This window comes from Paramisgurnus dabryanus, chromosome 22 (assembly GCF_030506205.2).
Source record: "Paramisgurnus dabryanus chromosome 22, PD_genome_1.1, whole genome shotgun sequence".
Classification (NCBI taxonomy): Eukaryota; Metazoa; Chordata; class Actinopteri; order Cypriniformes; family Cobitidae; genus Paramisgurnus; species Paramisgurnus dabryanus.
In genome coordinates, this window is record NC_133358.1 from 11,505,064 (window position 1) to 11,524,909 (window position 19,846).

The 19,846-nt window shown below is 39.2% G+C and overlaps 1 protein-coding gene across 3 annotated transcripts in view; it reads left to right on the forward strand.

The window, feature by feature from the left end:
• Positions 1 to 19,846, forward strand: part of pard3aa (par-3 family cell polarity regulator alpha, a) — a 556,247-nt gene that overhangs the window by 335,965 nt on the left and 200,436 nt on the right. For all 3 annotated transcript variants that reach the window (XM_073813113.1, XM_065294770.2, XM_073813112.1), the window contains one exon: positions 7,663 to 7,810. In XM_073813113.1, the coding sequence (XP_073669214.1) occupies positions 7,663 to 7,810 (148 nt within the window). The remainder of the gene's footprint in view (positions 1 to 7,662; positions 7,811 to 19,846) is intronic.

Here is a 19,846-nt window from a genome sequence, read left to right on the forward strand (position 1 = left end):
CTTGGTCTTGTCTTGGTCTTAAGCCCTCAAAGTCTTGGTTATGGTTTGGTCTTTATTAGGGTTGCCGCGGTGACAGAATTTTCTCACCGGTTAATCGGCGCGTCACAAACCCGGTGATCCCGGTTTCACCGGGTGGGAGGGGCTTATAAATGCGCATGCAGACGTACACATTTTACTTTCACTTTTGAATTACGCAACTGTTTAAATGCAGTGCTTGCGTACGCTGCGTTAAATCGCGTATGCATTTGTGTGCAATGCGAGTGCAACAGCTGGTTTAATTAAGTGCTTAAGTCAATGTGCCCATGTAATTCTCACAGAACCCCTCAGTCCCAAGCAGAGCAACCGGCTACTTCTCCATAAAGCGCTGCTTGAATGATGGCTTTATTATTTTTCTTGATGAAAAACACCAGAACAAAACGATCTCGGTTATATTAAACATCATTTATGTATATTATGACAAAAACGAATAAGCACGCGGCTTCTGCCTTCGTCTGTTCAGTCAGCTCGCCTCGCAAACTCTGACAGGAATAAATGAAATCTGACACCTGCTGCTCTCTGTGATGTGACGCGCGTTCAGCTCCGCTAAATTCACTCAGCAGACACTTTCAGTTGTAAGTGTTTGCTCTCTCTAACGAAACTAAATGATGCAATTACACGAAAATATCAAAACGACGGTGAAAGACGGTGTCGCGGTGGGCAAGTGATCTAACCGGTGAGAGGCTGAAGCACCGGTTATCACCGTTTCACCGACCATCGCGGCAAGCCTAGTCTTTATACACTCTGGTCTTGGTCTTGTCTTGGTCTTAATCCCTCAAAGTCTTGGTTATGTTTTGGTCTTAATACCTTCTGGTCTTGGTCTTGTCTTGGTCTTAAGCCCTCAAAGTCTTGGTTATGGTTTGGTCTTTACACACTCTGGTCTTGGTCTTGTCTTGGTCTTAATCCCTCAAAGTCTTGGTTATGTTTTGGTCTTTATACACCCTGATCTTGGTCTTGTCTTGGTCTTAAGCCCTCAAAGTCTTGGTTATGTTTTGGTCTTTATACACCCTGATCTTGGTCTTGTCTAGGTCTTAAGCCCTCAAAGTCTTGGTTATGTTTTGGTCTTAATACCTTCTGGTCTTGATCTTGTTTTGGTATTAAACCCTTAAAGTCTTGGTTATGTTTTGGTATTAATACCTTCTGATCTTGATCTTGTTTTGTTATTAAGCCCTTAAAGTCTTGGTTATGTTTTGGTCTTAATACCTTCTGGTCTTGGTCTTGTTTTGGGCTTAAGCCCTTAAAGTCTTGGTTATGTTTTGGTCTTAATACCTTCTGGTCTTGGTCTTGTTTTGGGCTTAAGCCCTCAAAGTATTGGTTATGTTTTGGTCTTTATACACTCTGGTCTTGGTCTTGTTTTGGTCTTAAGCCCTCAAAGTCTTGGTTATGTTTTGTTCTTTATACCTCCTGATATTGGTCTTGTCTAGGTCTTAAGCCCTCAACATCTTGGTTATGTTTTGGTCTCTATACCTTCTGATCTTGGTCTTGTCTAGGTCTTAAGCCCTCAATGTCTTGGTTATGTTTTGGTCTTTATATACTCTGGTCTTGTCTTGATCTTAAGCCCTAAACGTCCTGTTTATATTTTGGTCTTTATACAATCTGGTCTTGGTCATGTCTTGGTCTTAAGACCTAAAAGTCCTGTTTATGTTTTGGTCTTTTTATACTCTGGTCTTGGTCTTGGTCTTGGTTTAGGTGGACTTCAACAATTTTTTGCTGCCTTCAAGTCATGTCAGAATCTACTTGCAGATATTAGAAATGCAAGTCATTCAGGTCGGTTTTATTTTTAGAGCACCATTCACAGTTTTTTTGTTGTAGAACAGGTGTACAAGAAACACATTGTGGAACAAACCGACAATAGACAAAAGCAGGAACACAGGAAAAAGGAAAATAATAAATTGCATTGTGTTATTCAAATACAGAATGCATACATTATTTCAAATTTGATGTAGATAGTACACTAGTGATGAAAAATTTATTTTTTACATTTATAAAGAAAAGGCAAGGGAAGTTTATTTGTATCACATTTCATACACAGAGGTAATTCAAAGTGCTTTACATGGAAATGAGAAAACTATCTAAGAAAACAAATCTGTAAAAATAAGAGACATTTAAAATCACAATAAAAAACAAAGATACACTGTAAAAAAAATCCGTAGAAATTACAATGTTATTGCAGCTGGGTTGCCGGTAATTTACCGTAGATTTAAATTTATGTTATTTACTGGCAAGAGTTTGTTCAAAGTTAAATACATTTTAAATATTAACAAGTCTTAATCTTTACACAATAAAACTATACAATAACAGCATCATGCAAAGCATTCTGGGAACCAGAAATCATCATCAACCTTTTTCTGTTTTTTGCTTCAGATTTTGTTTCCCAGAATGTTTTGCTTGATGCTGTTTTTTTAGTTTTACTCTGTAAAGACAAAGACTTGTAAATGTTAAATGTTCATTCAACTTTGAACAAAATTTTGCCAGTAAATAACATAAATTTAAATCTACGGTAAATTACCGGCAACCCAGCTGCAATTTCTACGGATTTTTTTACAGTGTACATTATAATTTAAAATAACTATTAAAAGTAAAAAATGTGATTTTAATAAAAGCAGTTTAAAATGTATTAAAAAATAAATAAAAATGATTGTAGTTAAATAAGTTACAGCTCATTTAGAAATTGTAAAACCATCGATGTCATGATGAGCACACACGTCACAAGAAGAACAGTTTTACTATGTCATTTACATTGAAAAGTCTTTCAAATTAAAATATCAAAACAAGCAAGTTCAGAAAAAAGTAAAAGAATGGTCATGAAAAACTAAATTATGTTGTTTGTTGGTATAAAAAGCATGACTTAGGTTTTAAGTGGACTTCAAGTGTGAAGAATAGGCTCTCTTTAACTGAAGTAATTGTACCCGTACACTCGCTGGCAAGTGAATTAATTCGCCCATTATAAAGACACATAATAAACTGTCACCAGCTCAAAAGCACTGCATTCACAGGCTAAATCTGAGCAGCGTCGACCCACAGCTGCACAGCCTCAGGCGAGCATAGGTGTCTGCTGATTCACTTGAATAAGAAGCTGAAAATATGTACAAGGGGACAACAGATTTACCAGAGAGAGAGAGAGAGATAGGGGTTCATCTCCTGCCCGTACAAACCAAGCAAACGCATGCTGGAGAAGAGAGAAATAGAGAGAGAGTGGCAGTGGAGAGATACTATAGAGAGCTAATGAGGCTGTCCAGGCCTCTAGAGACAGCTGGACATAGCAGAGGCTGAATGTGACAGCTTAAGAAGTGTAATTACAGCCTGAGAGGAAACACTGGATTAAGACATACAGTGTATAAACAGTATCACAAGACAAGTGCAGTTTGTAAATCTTTATGCCAGGGATGCTATTTGTTAGCCTGGTCCAACCAGACTCTCATACATTCATTTCATTTGTACAGAGAGTCTGGCCACGCTCCATTGCAAAGTGTTACTTCCATTAAGGAGGGTCCTCTGTTGAAGTTTAAAACTATTGGATCTGCCCAGAGTCACTCAGGATCTGCCAAAGCCAATCGCTAACGTGTTGTCGTGAACGTATATCATGCACCGAAACTGTCCGGAAACAACAAGTCAAATAATCAGACAAACAAAACTTAGCAAACCTGGTTCTTGCTCCGGCTTTAACTTCTGTATATTCGGCAGTTTTGCAACAACGGACCGAATAGCTTTTCTCATGTCTTTTTCCGCTGCCATTACTGAACTACAACTCAAACTGACGCACGACCTCAATGTCATCGTTCTTAGCCACCCCCATCTGTTCACTGATTGGTCCTGCAGATTTTTGCAGGAGAAAACGAAACTCTACAGAGCAGTCCCAGACGTACTGCTGAAGCGAAATGAAAATTAAGCGGAAGCATGTGGGAGGGCGGGGCCAGGCTAGCTATTTGTATGTGTGTGTTAGGAAATAAATTACAGTATGATTAAGCCCAGGATTTTCTTAGACATGTTCTGCATTAGTCATTTGCACAAATGTCACTATAATTATTTAATTCGACTGCCTTTTGCTGCAAAACCCTCTAAGTGCATACAAGCTTTTTTGGCAAAAACCCTTACTTCTTTGGACAAAACATAGTAAACGGTTGCTAGCAAAATGAAGACACGAAGATGGTCTTTTATCAGACTACAGGGGCTTATTTCGTGATTTTCCTTCCACAAGGAAAATCTGTGTACTTTCGTTTTTCAGATAAAACAAGACGATCAAATGTCACAAACACTCTTGTTTGGTTGAATCATTTGTAAATATAATGTCATATATGTTATTAAAAGACATATTTATATTTCATTTTTGTGTAATATTAAACTGTACTTGTCAACATGATTTCCTACAAGCCGTGTAGTAATACAATTAAATACCCTTATATTTTTATGCATCACTGGATGTGTCTCATTTACGCAGCATTTGAAGCCAGCACTGACCTTTTCCCAAGAAACTAAAGTACTTGCAACAGTTGAAAACAAATCCTGTTATACAAATAGATGCATAAATCAGATGTAATTGTCAGTTAATCCATCAAGGTTGTAACCCCTCCTTGTATAAAGGCCTTACATTAAATATGCCACGCAGCCTGGCAATGATGACAACCTTACAGGTAAACTAATCCTGTTTTAGAAAGCACTAGATTAGGTGAGATAAAGGCTGGTAATAACTTTCACTGTCTATTTTCAGTCCTTTATAAAAACGCATCCCTTATTATCTTCCTCTCATTCTGTTATGACCGTCAGACTTAAAAAGTAAAGGTTCGTAAGACAAATCCTGGTTTTGTAATGAAAATCTTATTGGGGAGAGCTGAACTATGCAGGGCATGTAAATTTATTCGGATGAAGTTGTAATTGTGTTGACCTCTTCTATATGCCGGTACCCAAGCTTTGTTATCAGACCAGCGAGATAAGTCAGCACCTCCAGACTTCATTAAACATCTCATCTATATTAAACAGGCTTGTATTTTCTCTCTCAAATACAGCGCCTGTTGTAACCAGCGCAGAGGGAGTCGGATGTGCCCTGAATGATCTGTCTTCTTTCTGTCTGACTCTCAAAACACTTTACTGTGTGTTAAAATTGGCCATGTTAAAGGTCACTCACTGTCCTCCATTAGCTGAAAGTGACAAGGGCTTGTCAAAGTCAATCCTTAACTGTGTTTTGCTTGAGAAAATGTCAGCTCTTAAAAATGTCCAGTTTGTTCATGGATCAGTAATGCAATACATCGACCCCTAGGCAAATGTCATCACCCCATATACCCTGGTACTTTTAATTGTAAGTTGTCTGGGTGCATTCAGCATGTCTTAAACCACCCTAAACTGGTTTAATCTGATCTGCCGACCTTGCCAAGTTGGTTAAGGTGGTATCACAGCCTGTCCAAGCGGGTTCACCTTGATGTCCAGCTGCAATGACGGTACTTTTTCAAAAAGTACACTTTATATTGGTACCAATGTCGTTTTCCATTGCATAGTAACCCACGGTTTGGTTTGGGTCAGGTTGGGTCAGCTCACCTCACTTTGGCTTGGTTAGCTTTTTCACTCCGAGTTTAGAAACACTTCGGAGTGGGAGGGATTATAGGTGTGTCGTTATATTTGCGCTGCCTACTGCTGTGACATCATACAGGTGAGAGCGTCGTTGTACATTCCCATACATTTATTTATTTCTCAGTCCGCCACAAAATTAAAACTGACCACCACAAATAGATGTTTGCACATTGCGTTTATCACTACCTCTGGCAGTTTTTGTACAAACACCCATGGCGTCGGTCAACACAATCCGCTGAGCCTTATTTAAGTTGCATTTAAGCATATATGCATACGTTCGCATCGCAAATGTCCTGCCACAAACTGCAAGTCTGGTGTTCCTGATTCTCAACATGTGAATGTTTTTCATCACTAAATGGGAATTACTTACAGTAGAGTTCTCAACGGGCCTGAAAATTACAACCCGACCAGACCCGGCCCGTGGCTTTTAAAGCCCGGACCCGATGTAACCCGACACATCAACGTGAATTATCTGTCCGAACCTGACCCGCGACCCGACCCCGCCGACCCCCCCTGCCTTTTTTTTCTTATACACGTAGGCTATTATCATGACCATGTCCACGCCTTTTAACAATACAAACAACTGAAACAATAAACTTTAAATATAGGCTATATAAATATGCCTTAAATAAAAATGACACAATAATAAATAAAAAGAACTCAAACATGTACCCAGCCAGCGGCTTTTCCTCCTGTAGTAGCAAGCAACGGTGAATTCACCTGTGTTTACTTTTCTCCATCTCTTCTTCTCCAGACAACAGGCGTGCACGCAGTGATAGCAATAAGCTCCGGGGCGGATCCTCAACGGATCCACTCTGAAGCCGGCAGCTCCGGTCTGGATCCGTTGCTGATCCGCGCCGGAGCTTATTGCTATCCCCCGCCCCTCTCTTTGATGCATGCAGCAGCCAGACCAGAATTTCTTTACGGTGAACAGCAGTGATGATTAATAATTTTTTTCACGAAGCGTAAAAGATTAAGCCCGAGGTCCGACCAGACCCAACTCATTTGCTAATATTTTTGACCCGGCCTGAATCCGCGGGTCCCGTCGGGTTTGTCGGGCTGGCCCGACCCGTTGAGAACTCTAACTTACAGCAAAGCGCAGATAACAACAGGTTTACTCGAGACAACGCAAGCTAGCATGAAGGTACAGTTAATCTTTTACATTATATCGATGGCGCTTGTAGTGACCAGACCAATCGGTGATCTACAGAGTTTTCGCATCACATTTTGGTATTAGCTCGGGTCGCTTGGGACCCCAACCGAGGTGGTACTAAAAAAAGTATTGGGTACTAGGCTACGTACTGCACACAGTAGAAAAGCTCCCAAAAGTAAGCTGACCCCCTACCGTGGGGTACTTAGAAACGGAAAAGCACTGTAAGGTACACGCTGGTACCTCAAAGGCAAATATGATACCATTAGGACCATTGTAAAAGGTACTGTCCCAGTGACAAAAAGGTACAACTTTTCTGAAAGTGTGGCAGACCAGCCTTGCCAATATGGGAGACCAAGTTCGGAAAGCCACTTTATCCAAGGAAATACTGACAGTTCAAGGAGGAGTTCCTTTGGGAGAAAATGTGACCTTGCGATCAATAGGATGTCCATGGCAGAAGTGTACAACAAGTACATCAGAGCTCACAAAGGACTTGAGATATATACAACACACACACACCAGCAGACTTGATCAAGTGTAACACCTTTATTACTTAAAGCGCTTGGGGACAGTCGGGACTCCACAATATGTGGCTTGCTTAAATGGTTCGCTTCTTGTGATTAAGCCAGCAACCTTCTTATACTGTATATACGAATCAGTCACTCATTTGTATGATGTATAAACTGCACAGCATTACTGTGTATTTTTTATGTGCATAATATAAATTGTATTACAATAGCAAACAGAAGCAAGATCCACCAGATAAATCCAATTTTGAAGTTGAATGTTAAACTCAATGCTGACTCAGTGCTAATTTGACTTTCTTACAAAGAAGAAGAAGTGTTATGTGGTTGCGTCTGCAGTAGTTGTGTCCAGTCGTAAAGTCTATGTGTTTGTATGTTGTCTCTTTTCAGGAATCTCCAGAAAGCCCATCTGTGCAAGATTTGTCTCTAAACTCTTCAATGGATGATCACGAGCGACGGATCTCTCAGTCTCTCTATCCTGGAGAGAGTCTAGATGACGGCCACAGCGCAAGACATACCATGATGAGTAGATTGATGGGTGAGCCTCAATGCAAAGCAACACACATACACACTAGTCTCTCAGATGACATGCAGAGACTGCTTAATGTCATCACGTTGGTGATATAAATATGGCAAGAGAATTTTTTTTAATATATGGCAAGCTTCAATGTGATTGGCTGGATTTTTGGGAATCATATTGATATTCTTATCCTAATTCACGGAAGAAGTATTCACTGGAATTGGGGTTTTTGGCAACTTATGGTTGTTTTACAGTGCATAGTGGTTGGATACTGGTTTTGTTTGCCCCTTACAGCACTTTCAGCTGCCTTCACTGAGAATAATGGGAATGCTAACTGATAGCTCAATCAGGTATTACAGACATCAAAGTTTGCGATGCCCAGCCAACATAAAATGTAATGTGGACCAGGCCTTATGCCGACATGCACACACAATGTCAGACATTTTAGTACTATTCAGAGCACTTGCGACCATCTGTTTCCTATCACAAACAGTTTAAACCCACAGATAAATGATCACCTGGACACACACCGGCGCCACACAGCCAGTCCCAGCATGCTCCTGTGGTTATGTTAAATGGGGGTTAATGTCATTTTCGAGCCCCTTTTTCAGATCCAGCATGACTCTATCAAGTCACTCCTGATTCTCCTCAAACTCAGCTTCAGTTCTGCTCCTTCCAGACAATTGGAATCGGCAGACCAATCCTTTCACCGTCATGCTTGTCATTTCACAATCGACCGTCCTGTCTGACTCACTCGCGAACAATAAGCTCTTTAGCAGTCAACGCAAACTATCATCTTCATCTTTTTTGTCTTCCTCGAGACATCTTCTTGTACTTTGTGCTTTGACCTTGTCTCCTGCTTGTGTCAGTCAATCCTATATTTCAGATCAGAGTAACAGAGTCAAAGACTTGGTGGCTAATTAATCCTGCAGATCAATAAACTGTAGGCTCATGAGACCTTTATCTCGTTTTATAATTAGTTTAGATTTTTTGGCATTTTATTGACAGTAAGAAGGGTACAGAGGACTGTTGGCTCAAGACACCAGCATGAACACCATATCTAAACATGTAGGTCATGGCTTTCATGTGGTCATGGCATTATATTATGGAATATAATTTTATAATTTTTACGTTTTCTAGGTCACGAAAGTTTAAAAATGTAAAAAAACATTTGAATGTTACATTTACAGTGCTATATTTAGAACGGCCTTATCTAGTAATTACAAATAAGAGGTTGAATTTGTCAAAAGTTTAGTCCTTCAAGAAAATGATTGTTTTTTTTTGTGATTGTTGCCAGCAAAAATCCTTGATCTTGTGGCAAGTTTTCTTAAAAAATTCGATGGAATATGTGGGATATTTACGTAAATTTAATCCGATGAAATTGCAGTAACTTGCAAAAACTCTTTGCAGCTTTTGCAGCTTTACAATAATGTTCACGTCACATAATCACGTCACTTCATAACGTTACCATGGCAACACGGGACATGGCTGCGCTTGTGTGAGGTAAATGCAACATTTTTAACTTTCTGCTAAGCTATATGTGATTTTTGCTATGAAAATGCAGGGATTATGAAATCATGCAAGCCCCGCATATTTTGGAAATCTGAAATTTATGCTGCCAAGTGTGGCGTATGCGAACTTTGGCTGATTATGCGTTAAATCATGCGATCGCATAATCACGTTTTTCTAAATTGACTGAAAGACGTTAAATTATTCACTTCTCTTTAATACCAAGAGCAATTAAATATTATCAATAAATAAATTGTCAAGTTTAACAAAAAGCAATTCATTAAAAAAAGTTAATGCTACCCTGTCAGAATAATAAGGTCAAAAAGAGTCTCTAGCTGTCACTGGGGCAGTACCCTTTAAAAGGTCCTAATATGTACCATTATCTACAAATATCTATGCATTTGGTACCAATTTGTACCTCTGAGGTACTATTATGAACTCTCTAGGTGTACTTTTTGAATGGGTACCACCCAGTGACAGCACCTGACATTTTTGTTTGTCAGGTGATGATTCTTACATCCAGTGCACAAAGCTCCCATTCCACCACATCCCATAGATGCTCTATTGGGTTGAGATCTGGTGACTGTGGGGGCCATTTTAGTACAGTGATCTCATTGTCATGTTAAAAAAAAAACAATTTGAAATGATTCGAGCTTTGTGACATGGTGCATTATCCTGCTGGAAGTAGCCATCAGAGGATGCGTACATGGTGATCATAAAGGGATGGACATGTTTAGAAACAATGCTCGGGTAGGCCGTGGCATTTAAAGGATGCCCAATTGGCCATAAGGGACCTAAAGTGTGCCAAGAAAACATCCTAGAGACTCATCAGACCAGGCAACATTTTTCCAGTCTTCAACTGTCCAATTTTGGTGAGCTCGTGCAAATTGTAGCCTCTTTTTCCTATTTGAGATGAGTGGAGATGAGTGGTACCCAGTGGGGTCTTCTGTTGTTGTAGCCCATCCGCCTCAAGGTTGTGCGTGTTGTGGCTTCACAAATGCTTTGCTGCATACCTCGGTTGTAACGAGTGGTTATTTCAGTCAAAGTTGCTCTTCTATCAGCTTGAATCAGTCGGCCCATTCTCCTCTGACCTCTAGCATCAACAAGGCATTTTTGCCCACAGGACTGCCGCATACTGGATGTTTTCCCTTTTCACACCATTCTTTGTAAACCCTAGAAACGGCTGTGCATTAAAAAATATATATATACATTTCTGCCAAAAATCATTAGTATATTATGTAAAGATCATGGTCCATGAAAATATTTTGTACATTTTCTAATAAATACTGTATATCAAAACTTTATTTTGTGAAAATTGGCAAAAACCTTGTCTACAAAATTGCTCTCGTTGCTACCCGCTCTTTGGGAATTTCCAATTCAAGTTTGGTTTTAATGTAAAATTCATTCAGTCCACAACATCAGTACAACTGTAAGCCAGTAGAGAGAGCTAAAACAAGCTTTTTTATTTGTAATATGTGTTGATAGGGACTAGATTTAGACCTTTAAATGTGATTTTCTCAAACTTTAATATTTTACCATTAGATTCAAGATTTTCAAATTGCCAAATACTGTCCTAAACAGACATTTCATCAATGGAAAGCTTATTTATTTTGCTTTAATTTGATGTATAAATTCAGTTTACAACTGGTTTTATGTTCCAGAGTCACACTTATTTTCAATAATGCTTAATAATAAAATACACAAAATAACTATGTATTATATTTTTTAATAATTATTATGAAATTCAGACCTTCATACTATTTCGCACTGATTTCTGTTCTCCACTTTTCATTCTGTAGTCAGTTTGCATTAATTCATGTATTTACAACAGCCATATTGCCCTGTAGCCTAAGACTGGTTGCCCACTGAAGTTATGTAGGGTTGATCCTGGTCAGTACTTGGATGGGAGACCTCCTGGGAAAACCAGGTTGCTGCTGGTTAAGGTGTTAGTGAGACCAGCAAGGGGTGGTCTGTGTGGTTCCTAACACCTCAATATAGTGATGGAAACACTAAACTGTCAAAAGCACCGTCCTTTGGACATTAAACTGAGGTCCTGACTTGCTGTGGTTATTAAATATCCCAGGATGTCTTTCAAAAAAGAGTAGGGGTGTGAACTGGCATCTTGACCAAACTTCCCCATTGGCCTACTAATCATCCCCTCATACTAATTGGCGATATCATAAATGTAACAAATGATTATTATTATTTATACATTCTTTTCCAAAGCACCAATGGAGAGCACTTTAAAACTTCTCAAATCACAGCATTTCAGAGAGTTTAGCACTTCATCGATTCAGGAGGCAACAAACGCAAAAAGTTTCATAAAGTTTACCACAGGGATGATAGCACCCCTCAGCATTCACAGGCCTGACACATTGTCACATATCTCATAAACTCTGTCAGTTTCCAGATTTTTCCACCCAGTACGCTCGGGAATTGTTGCGCCACATGTCAGTCACTCAACTGACACGTTATTTTTGTTTGCACAGGCATGAAAGAGACGCAGCACTAACACTTAAAATGGTCCATTACTGTCTTTCTGAACAACCGAAGGTCCGTCAAGAAAGTTTACGTGCTACAGGAGGTGGAAGTGAAGCTTTGATGTATGGAGTCTGTTGCATTTTTCAGAGAGGTCATTTTCCAAAGAGCCGAGGTGAAGACCTGAGTGACAGAGCTTGCTGCATCACTGTAACAAAATAGTCTTTGGCAAGCACAACTCGTTTCTAACATATTTGCTGTCATTGAGTAAGGATGAGACATGGCAGGGTGTCAGCTACAAGGTTAGTCAGATAATGTCATCTCACATGATTGTTATGACAGTTTGAGATGAGGAATGAAACATTAAAGCCTAAAATAAGCCTCAAATGAGAGAAGATTCAGTGGAATGAAGTGACAGAAATATAAATGGATAGTTGAGATATATAGGCATTTTTACATCAAGGTTTTATGTGAATCTATGAGATAACGTGTTTACCGTACTGTCATAAGGTTAATTTTGAGTAAAGTAATGAAAAGTTTGTAATTTAAATGACATTTTACCTAAAGTATATTGGCCATGATGTGCTTTGTGTTATAAGAATAAAAGTTGTAAAAGTAAAAACATTTAAAACCTAAAATAATATCTATTTTTTGCAATTACAGATCAGTGAATACATACAGAAATAGGAACAGACGGCTTATCCCATTTTTATTGTACTGGTAGATATCAACGGCAATACTAGGGTGAAAGGAAGCTGGAAAAATGTATCTACTATTATAACAGAGAGCAGGCACAGTCATTTAAAACCATGCTGGATGAGCTGTGTGATGATATGGTTGCCTCAGATCTCTTACATCACCTACTCTACGTTGGATTCAGTATGATGTAATAGACACAGTTAGTGCGTTTACATGCACAGTCTTACGCCGATTATGCTTAATAAACTGATAACACGTGGGGTCATGTAAATGCTTTTTTTTTTCGTTTATCAGGAAAAGCCCATAAACGACATAAGCAAAAATGATCGGCACAGGTCGTTTTTTTGCTCATTACCCAATTTCGCCTTGCATGTAAACTAGGGATGTCAATGTATGCAATTTTCCATATTCGATGATTATTTAAATTAACGATCATTCAATCGAATAATTGTTAACAGTAATAGTGCAATAAGCCTTTACAGCAGTGGCATATAGTAAATGACATAAAAGTGTGTAAAAATGTCAGCTTCCTCACGCGAACTAAAAGATTTTATTTTGTCTAAATAACATGCTAGTGGGATTGTAAATTGAGTCAATGCAGTTGGTGTTTTGATAAAAATCATCAATTTAATCTCGTAATGAAATTTAATGACTAATAGACACAGTAAACTCCGCCTCATAATGGATGTGCGTCCATGACAAAATAAAAGTTTCATTATCATCAAGTGTTATTTTTCTAGTTGTTCACCTAGCTTTCCGAGTCATTGATACACCACTTGTTGCAATTATATCCAAGAAGCACACGAAGGGCACTTTTCCCGTTGTCACTTCAGCTGTGGCGTACTTTCAACAAAGATGCTTTTATTATGAAGATTTCAACCTTCTATTAGAAAACCCGTTTAGCGTGTAGCACCTCAGCCAGTCAATAATGATGATAATCAATGATATATGTTTCGGTCGTTCAGAGTGTAACGACAGTCAGTTACAGTTTACATTTTAGTTTCTTGCCAGAATTTAAGATTACATTTTAATCATTAAAAACGGCTTCCGGTCTCCTTCCCTGTGTTATACAGTATTAGCAGCATTGCTATGCTAATCTAGCATGCTTCCCTGAAGAGGATCTTTGCTTTTGCATTTTCGGCATCGGACCCTTTCAGATCCACTGCGGATGCCATTTCGTTGTGTTAGCAGCCAGCTTTGTCTCGAATGAGGTTAAAAAGCCCAGGTGTGTATTTGTCATCGAGCATCGTTTGTGATCATGGCTAGTTTAACTTCTGCACGCTTGTTTATTTTTTTTTCTTTACGCAGGCGCCGCACACACGTGCTTGCTTTTTGACAATCGTTACGTTTTATCGATTTAATTCTTATCGACAAATAATCAAAGATCGATTCATTGTTAACATCCCTAATGTAAACACCTTAACCTGCTTTCTCGCAGTGTTGTTTATGTGCGCACGTCTCCGCTTATGAAAGATAAACTTCTCAAGCAGAAGTTGAGATACAACAGTATAGCTTAAGGGGCGGTTCACATTTCACGTCTAAAACAGCGCGAAAACGCGACCATCGGTTGGTTCTTGTCACATGACCTGCGGTGCGCTTGCGGCATTCTGAAAAGTTGGAATGTTTTTAACTCGATGCGGTGCGGACGCGCCTCTAAAAAATGAGCGTATTGCACTGTGACTGCGTCGCATTACTTGAGCATGCAAAAGAAGCGAAATGTGAATCGCCCCTACGTACACACCAAACGCGGGTCATTGCGTAACTTGCTGTAGATTACTCACTTAATTTTACTTCGTGTCATGCGAATTTTTTGCTCAAGTTGAATATTTTAATAGCACGTGTTTTCACGGCAAACGCGCCGCCCATATCGCGTCATTCGCATCGGCCCACGCGAGGTCGCATCTTTGCATTGACTTTTTATGTAACCTACTCGCGCAAATCGTTGAACTCGCATCTGGTGTGAACCCACAGTAAGAAAGATTTCTTGTCTGTTTTTGAATGACTATTATGTAATATAGGCGATGATATCACTGCCTGCAAGAAACCTAAAAAATCTTCAAATCCCATGTAAACAAAGTTTTCTGCATAGCCGGTTGATTGATTTACATGGAAACGCATGAAAACTGGTTACTATAATAAGCAGATTTTTGATAGTTATGCACTTATTCAGTGCATGTAAACGCACTCATTTTGCCCTGAATGATAAAACTACTTGAAATCTGATCCGACCATTCAGACTGAAATTTATTTAAAATCCATTTAAAAATCCATTTCTAATTGGTTTTCAAATGCATGTGGTTTGGATCAGGTTTGGTAAAATTGCATTATAAGTGGTTTTCAGCTGTTTGTACCACAAATAGTTAAACATGCTTCAGTTGGATCATCTTTCTTTCTTTCTTTCTTTCTTTCTTTCTTTCTTTCTTTCTTTCTTTCTTTCTTCTTCTATCTCTGCTCATCTGAGGTAATTTGTGGAAACTGCACCTCTTCTATATTAAAGCTGCCGTTAGTTTTACACGATAAACACATAAAAAGTGGGAATTTTTCTTTCAGTTAAAGGAATTTTCAGTACCGATTGAATTTGCCCTTCACAACTGTTGATTTTGAGTGAGAAGTGCCTGTAAGTGAGTGACTGAAAAGGTTAGCACCATTAAACAGCGGAAATCGCCACTGTGGCCAACCAAAAATGGAAATACACGAAAGCCTTAACAGTCTTTAGCGTAAAGCGTTGTTTCTGTGACTGCTACTTTTTACTGGGGCAGAGATATTCCGAAATATTCCGAATAAAACTCTAAATGACTGTTATTACAGTCGGGAATGCTTTGTGCAATTGAGGTAATCATAATGGCTGGACATTTTCGTATGTAGTCATTTAGAGGAAGTGCCGGAAATCATTTTGAGCACATTTAAACACAAGCAGGTAGACAAAGAGGTGAATATTAATCTCATGTGTAATAAAGAAGCATAGAAATACAGTATTTACAAGTAACAGTGCATTATGATATTATATACTGTACTTTATAGCTATTAAGAGACTCCTGAATAAAAATATAATACTGTCCATGCAATTTGTATATACTGTGTGTCTTTTAAAGTAAAATGTAAACAATAGTTGTGAAGCAATAAAAAGGCGGGCCATTAATCAGACAGTAGACTGTCATTGATTGGCTGCAGTCCCTGTCAGTCAGATTGATTGGCGAGACTCCAGTTGACTGTCCGTGGATTTGGCTACTACCTGTGAAAGTGTGTAAAGATGTATCACCCAGACTCACATCTGTCAAACTGCCACAGTGAGTTCACCTCTATATATGAGGCTTCTTGTCAAAGTATAAAGCAGCAGGTGGTAGATACAAAAGTTGGGCTGAATCAAGTGGACTTTTCTTTTGTGCTAATATATCTTTTCCTCTGCAATCTCTTGTCTAAGGGTAGGTGGTTTAAAGGGTTTCTTTGTAGAAAATCTTTCCTGACAGTAATCAGGGTCTTGCGTGATGTGGAGTGCATTAGCAGTCTCGCCCGCCATGGACAAAACTTCTGCCTAATTGAAAAGTCCAGCCAGGAGCACAAAATCACACTGTGTCACAAATTGAAGACCCTGTCGACCACTTCTGAACGTGCTGTTTTGCAAAGTACAGGTTAATGGAAAAAGTAGAGAAATGGAATTGAAATGTGTTCTGGTTGTTTGTGTGGTCGGTGTTAGGAGCTCATAAGAACAGTGAAGGGGAATGACATCTGGTACAGGACCCACATTGGAAAAATCCACGAGATTGGGCCATGTATTTACAATATTTCCCACATTTTCACCCGCTGGTAGCTCAAGCAATACGAGTAGAACGATCAAGAGGTGCCGTAGCGAATAGGTTAAGCTTGTTCATCACTTCCCTTTCATCATGAATCTTTTTCCCAAGGTGCGTTTTTCTAAGGCACATCTTCTCTCCTGTGAACAATACTGTACCAGGAATAGAATGACAGATATATCCAGGGAATTGCATCACCGCACCCCCAACCTCCCTCGGCTTGCCTTAAGTGGTTCGTTTGTGCCAGTCACACCAGGACACCCACTGTGTTCATTTGCTGATGAAGACTAAAGGATAATGAGAGCTGTTATGCTAACAGGTGGAGGTTTGATGGGAGATAAGGGATTTATGCAGTGACCACAGAGAGTCTGAATCACTCACATGCCGAGCAGAGTAAGATCTGCTATGACAGCGGTAGTCACACGTGACTGTACTCCATGATATCGATGTGCCACACAGTCATCAGGAGGGCCTTGGCATAGTAGATGTCCAGAATGATTTGACTTCCAACTTTACTTTTACAACTTGTCCTAAAGATATTAAATCGCTTGTTCAGGTGCGTTTTATTAGGATGAATGTTGAACTTTGGAAAGTTTTGGACTGTTACTATAGGGTTTCAGACAGGCCTAGCTAGCAGCCCAGATCTTTTACCATAAATCTTCAAAGCCCATTTGATCTCATTATTCCTTAGTGAGAAGTAAGTCTGGAAATCTGTCATTTGATGAGATTTGTGCATATTCCATTCTTCGTCTATTAGGATTTCTTGTTTTTGATGGAAGACGTTCTTCGTAAGTTATACTTCAGCTCAGCCATTAACATTAATACATTGTTTATATACACCATTGAATGGTCACTGTACTTTTATGAGACATGTTCTGAAACCATGAGATTGTGGCATCAAAGACCCTTAGTCTTAGTGGTGTTGTTCTTGATTTTTCCTGATCACAGTCATTGTGGACATGACAAACCATTGGCTCACATACCACCCCCCCATTTCTGGGAAAAGTTAAACTGATTGTTGGCGACTTTGTTCCTAACGGCATAGGAAATTAAAGGCACATGTTGGCCTGTTTTTTCATTCAAACTTTTTTGGATTACTGGATTACAGAACATAGAATAATTTTCGTCAGTGAGGAAAACCGAAACCTGCAAGTTCCCGCAAGCCTGTTCACTAAAGCCCAGAATTTAAACTTTTTAGGTCATCATTAAATGCACAGCATCACTGTATGAGCTCTCCTTTTGGTAGCTATATGGTCTCCGTAGTTTGCAGATGATGTCTGGACTGTTTTAAAGGCACACTGCAGAACTTTTTGGCCACTAGGGGCGCTAGACATGTATTTTTCACGCCTAGCGCCCCTAGAGGCCACAAGTGCCGCAGCACTGTCGCAAAGGAAAAGAACTGGCCAACCTTAAAACTAAACTAAACCTTTAAAAACTAAACGCTAAACGATCAACATTTGGAGGCATCAGGGAGAAACACAGTCATGTTACAACTTTCTGATGAGGAACTCGTGGCAGAAGCCATTTCTCAATCTGAAGGTTGCAGCCTCCGGATGTCGTATTTCTAAGCTACATACGTCACCAAGACTGTCTTATTTCAGAATATTAACAATTATAAAGTTGACTGTTATACTTAGTTAATCGTAAATTGTTGCAGTATGCTTATGATTTGCGAATGTAATGCTCAGTTTACCTTAATAAACCAGGCTTGATGACGTATGCAGCCTGCATATTTGACCTCCGGAGGCTGCAGCCTTCTAATTGAGAAACGACCAGAAGTATTTTTTTGCCTTTTTCGAAACAAATATTGTTGCATTGTCCCTCTCTCCCTCGCCACCAGGATTTTCACTATATGCAAGTTAATTGCCATCATTTATAAAGAAGATGGCATTTATGTATGAATCAAGATCGTGAGTTTATATAAAAAATTGCCTTAGAGGGGAATCAAACCCAGGTCGCCCGTGTCATAGGTCCGTGACACTAACACGATGCCACAGAGTCACATAATAGAAGTTGCTCTCTACACTCCTTAAGTAGCCTCCAGCAAAATTCACGTCAAAAAATGTGTCGAGGAAGTGGAGGAAGTGACGTATGCCGTAAAGCATTCAAATTTTTTAGTTTTTTTTTGTGCTCTGGTTACTACCCGAAACCCTAAGTTTTAAAGTATGTGTAAAAGCGATACAGACCCCGTCAGGCTATGGTAGACATGTCATTCAACCTATTTAAAGTTGATGTACTATCACAAGGGTCTTGAAAATGTATTATGAAGGTTGAAAAATTACATGGTGTCGCTTTAAGATCAGACCTGAAAAAAATTAAGTATTCGATTCTATGACCATACCTTGTGCTCAGTGATTCTGGGTTGTATCGTCCAGTATTGATGGTTACCATCTTGTGTTGCATTTTATTAGTACTTACCATCTTGTTTTTGCATTTTTTATTAGTACTTAGCATAACATGCTAGCATGTTGTTTTTTCCCCACCATCACAAGCTCAAATAGCTTAACCAGCAAGACCACCCTGACCAACCAGCATTCAGAAAAACCAAGATTGCTCAACCAGCAACACTTTGCTTGGATTAGTGTGTTAGACTTGTTTGGTTGTTTATTCTATCCCCTTTCCAGCACCTATATTCATGGTGAGAACTGGTTAATCCATATAGACCATTTTGCAAGATGTAAATAACACTGGTCCAGAAGCACTTCCTGTTGTTTTTAAGTTTTTTAGTTCACATTTATTTTACATTTTTTATTCAGATCTAAATTTCCTGTTGGTGGTATTTTGTTGTAATATTAATTAATATTAATATAAAATTTTGTTCAATGCTAAAAAACTAAAACAGGAATTGCTTCTGGACCAGTGTTGGTTATATCCTGCAAAGTGGTCTAAACACGTTGGGGGAGGGACAATTTGGCATCTCCAATTCACTTAACCTGCATGTTTTTAGCTTGTGTGAGGTAACTAAAGTCAGTGAGGGCCTGTTACTTCTTTTTTGTGGGCACACGATGCAAAGCTTGTCAAAACAAATGTAGCCATCATGTGTGTGGCTCATCACGTCAAAATATGGGTTTGGTGCGTCATTCGAAACCTATGTGCATCATGCGTCATGTCAAAAAATAAATGCCTGCTGCATATGCTTCAAAGGGGTTGGTTTATGATAAAAGAGACGCTTATGTTTGCCAAATACTCGCTTAATCTCATATGTAATCAGAGTTAACTGTTAAAGGGATAGTTCAGCCAAAAATGATATTAAACCCATGATTTACTCACCCCCAAGCTGTCCGAGATGCATATGTCCATTGTTTTTCAGTCGAACACATTTTCAGTATTTTTAGAAAAAGTTTTAGATCTTTCAGTTGATTAAATGTAAAGTTACGGGGTCCACGTCCTTCAAGTCCAAAAATGTGCATCCATCCTTCAGAAAATAAATCCAAACGGCTCCAGGATGATAAACAAAGGCCTTCTGAGGGTAATCCGCGTTGTGTTGTTGTAGAAATTCTCACATTTAAAACTTTATAAACGTAAATAACTAGCTTCCGGAACGCCGCCATCTTAGACTCCTCTGTATTCAGGCGAG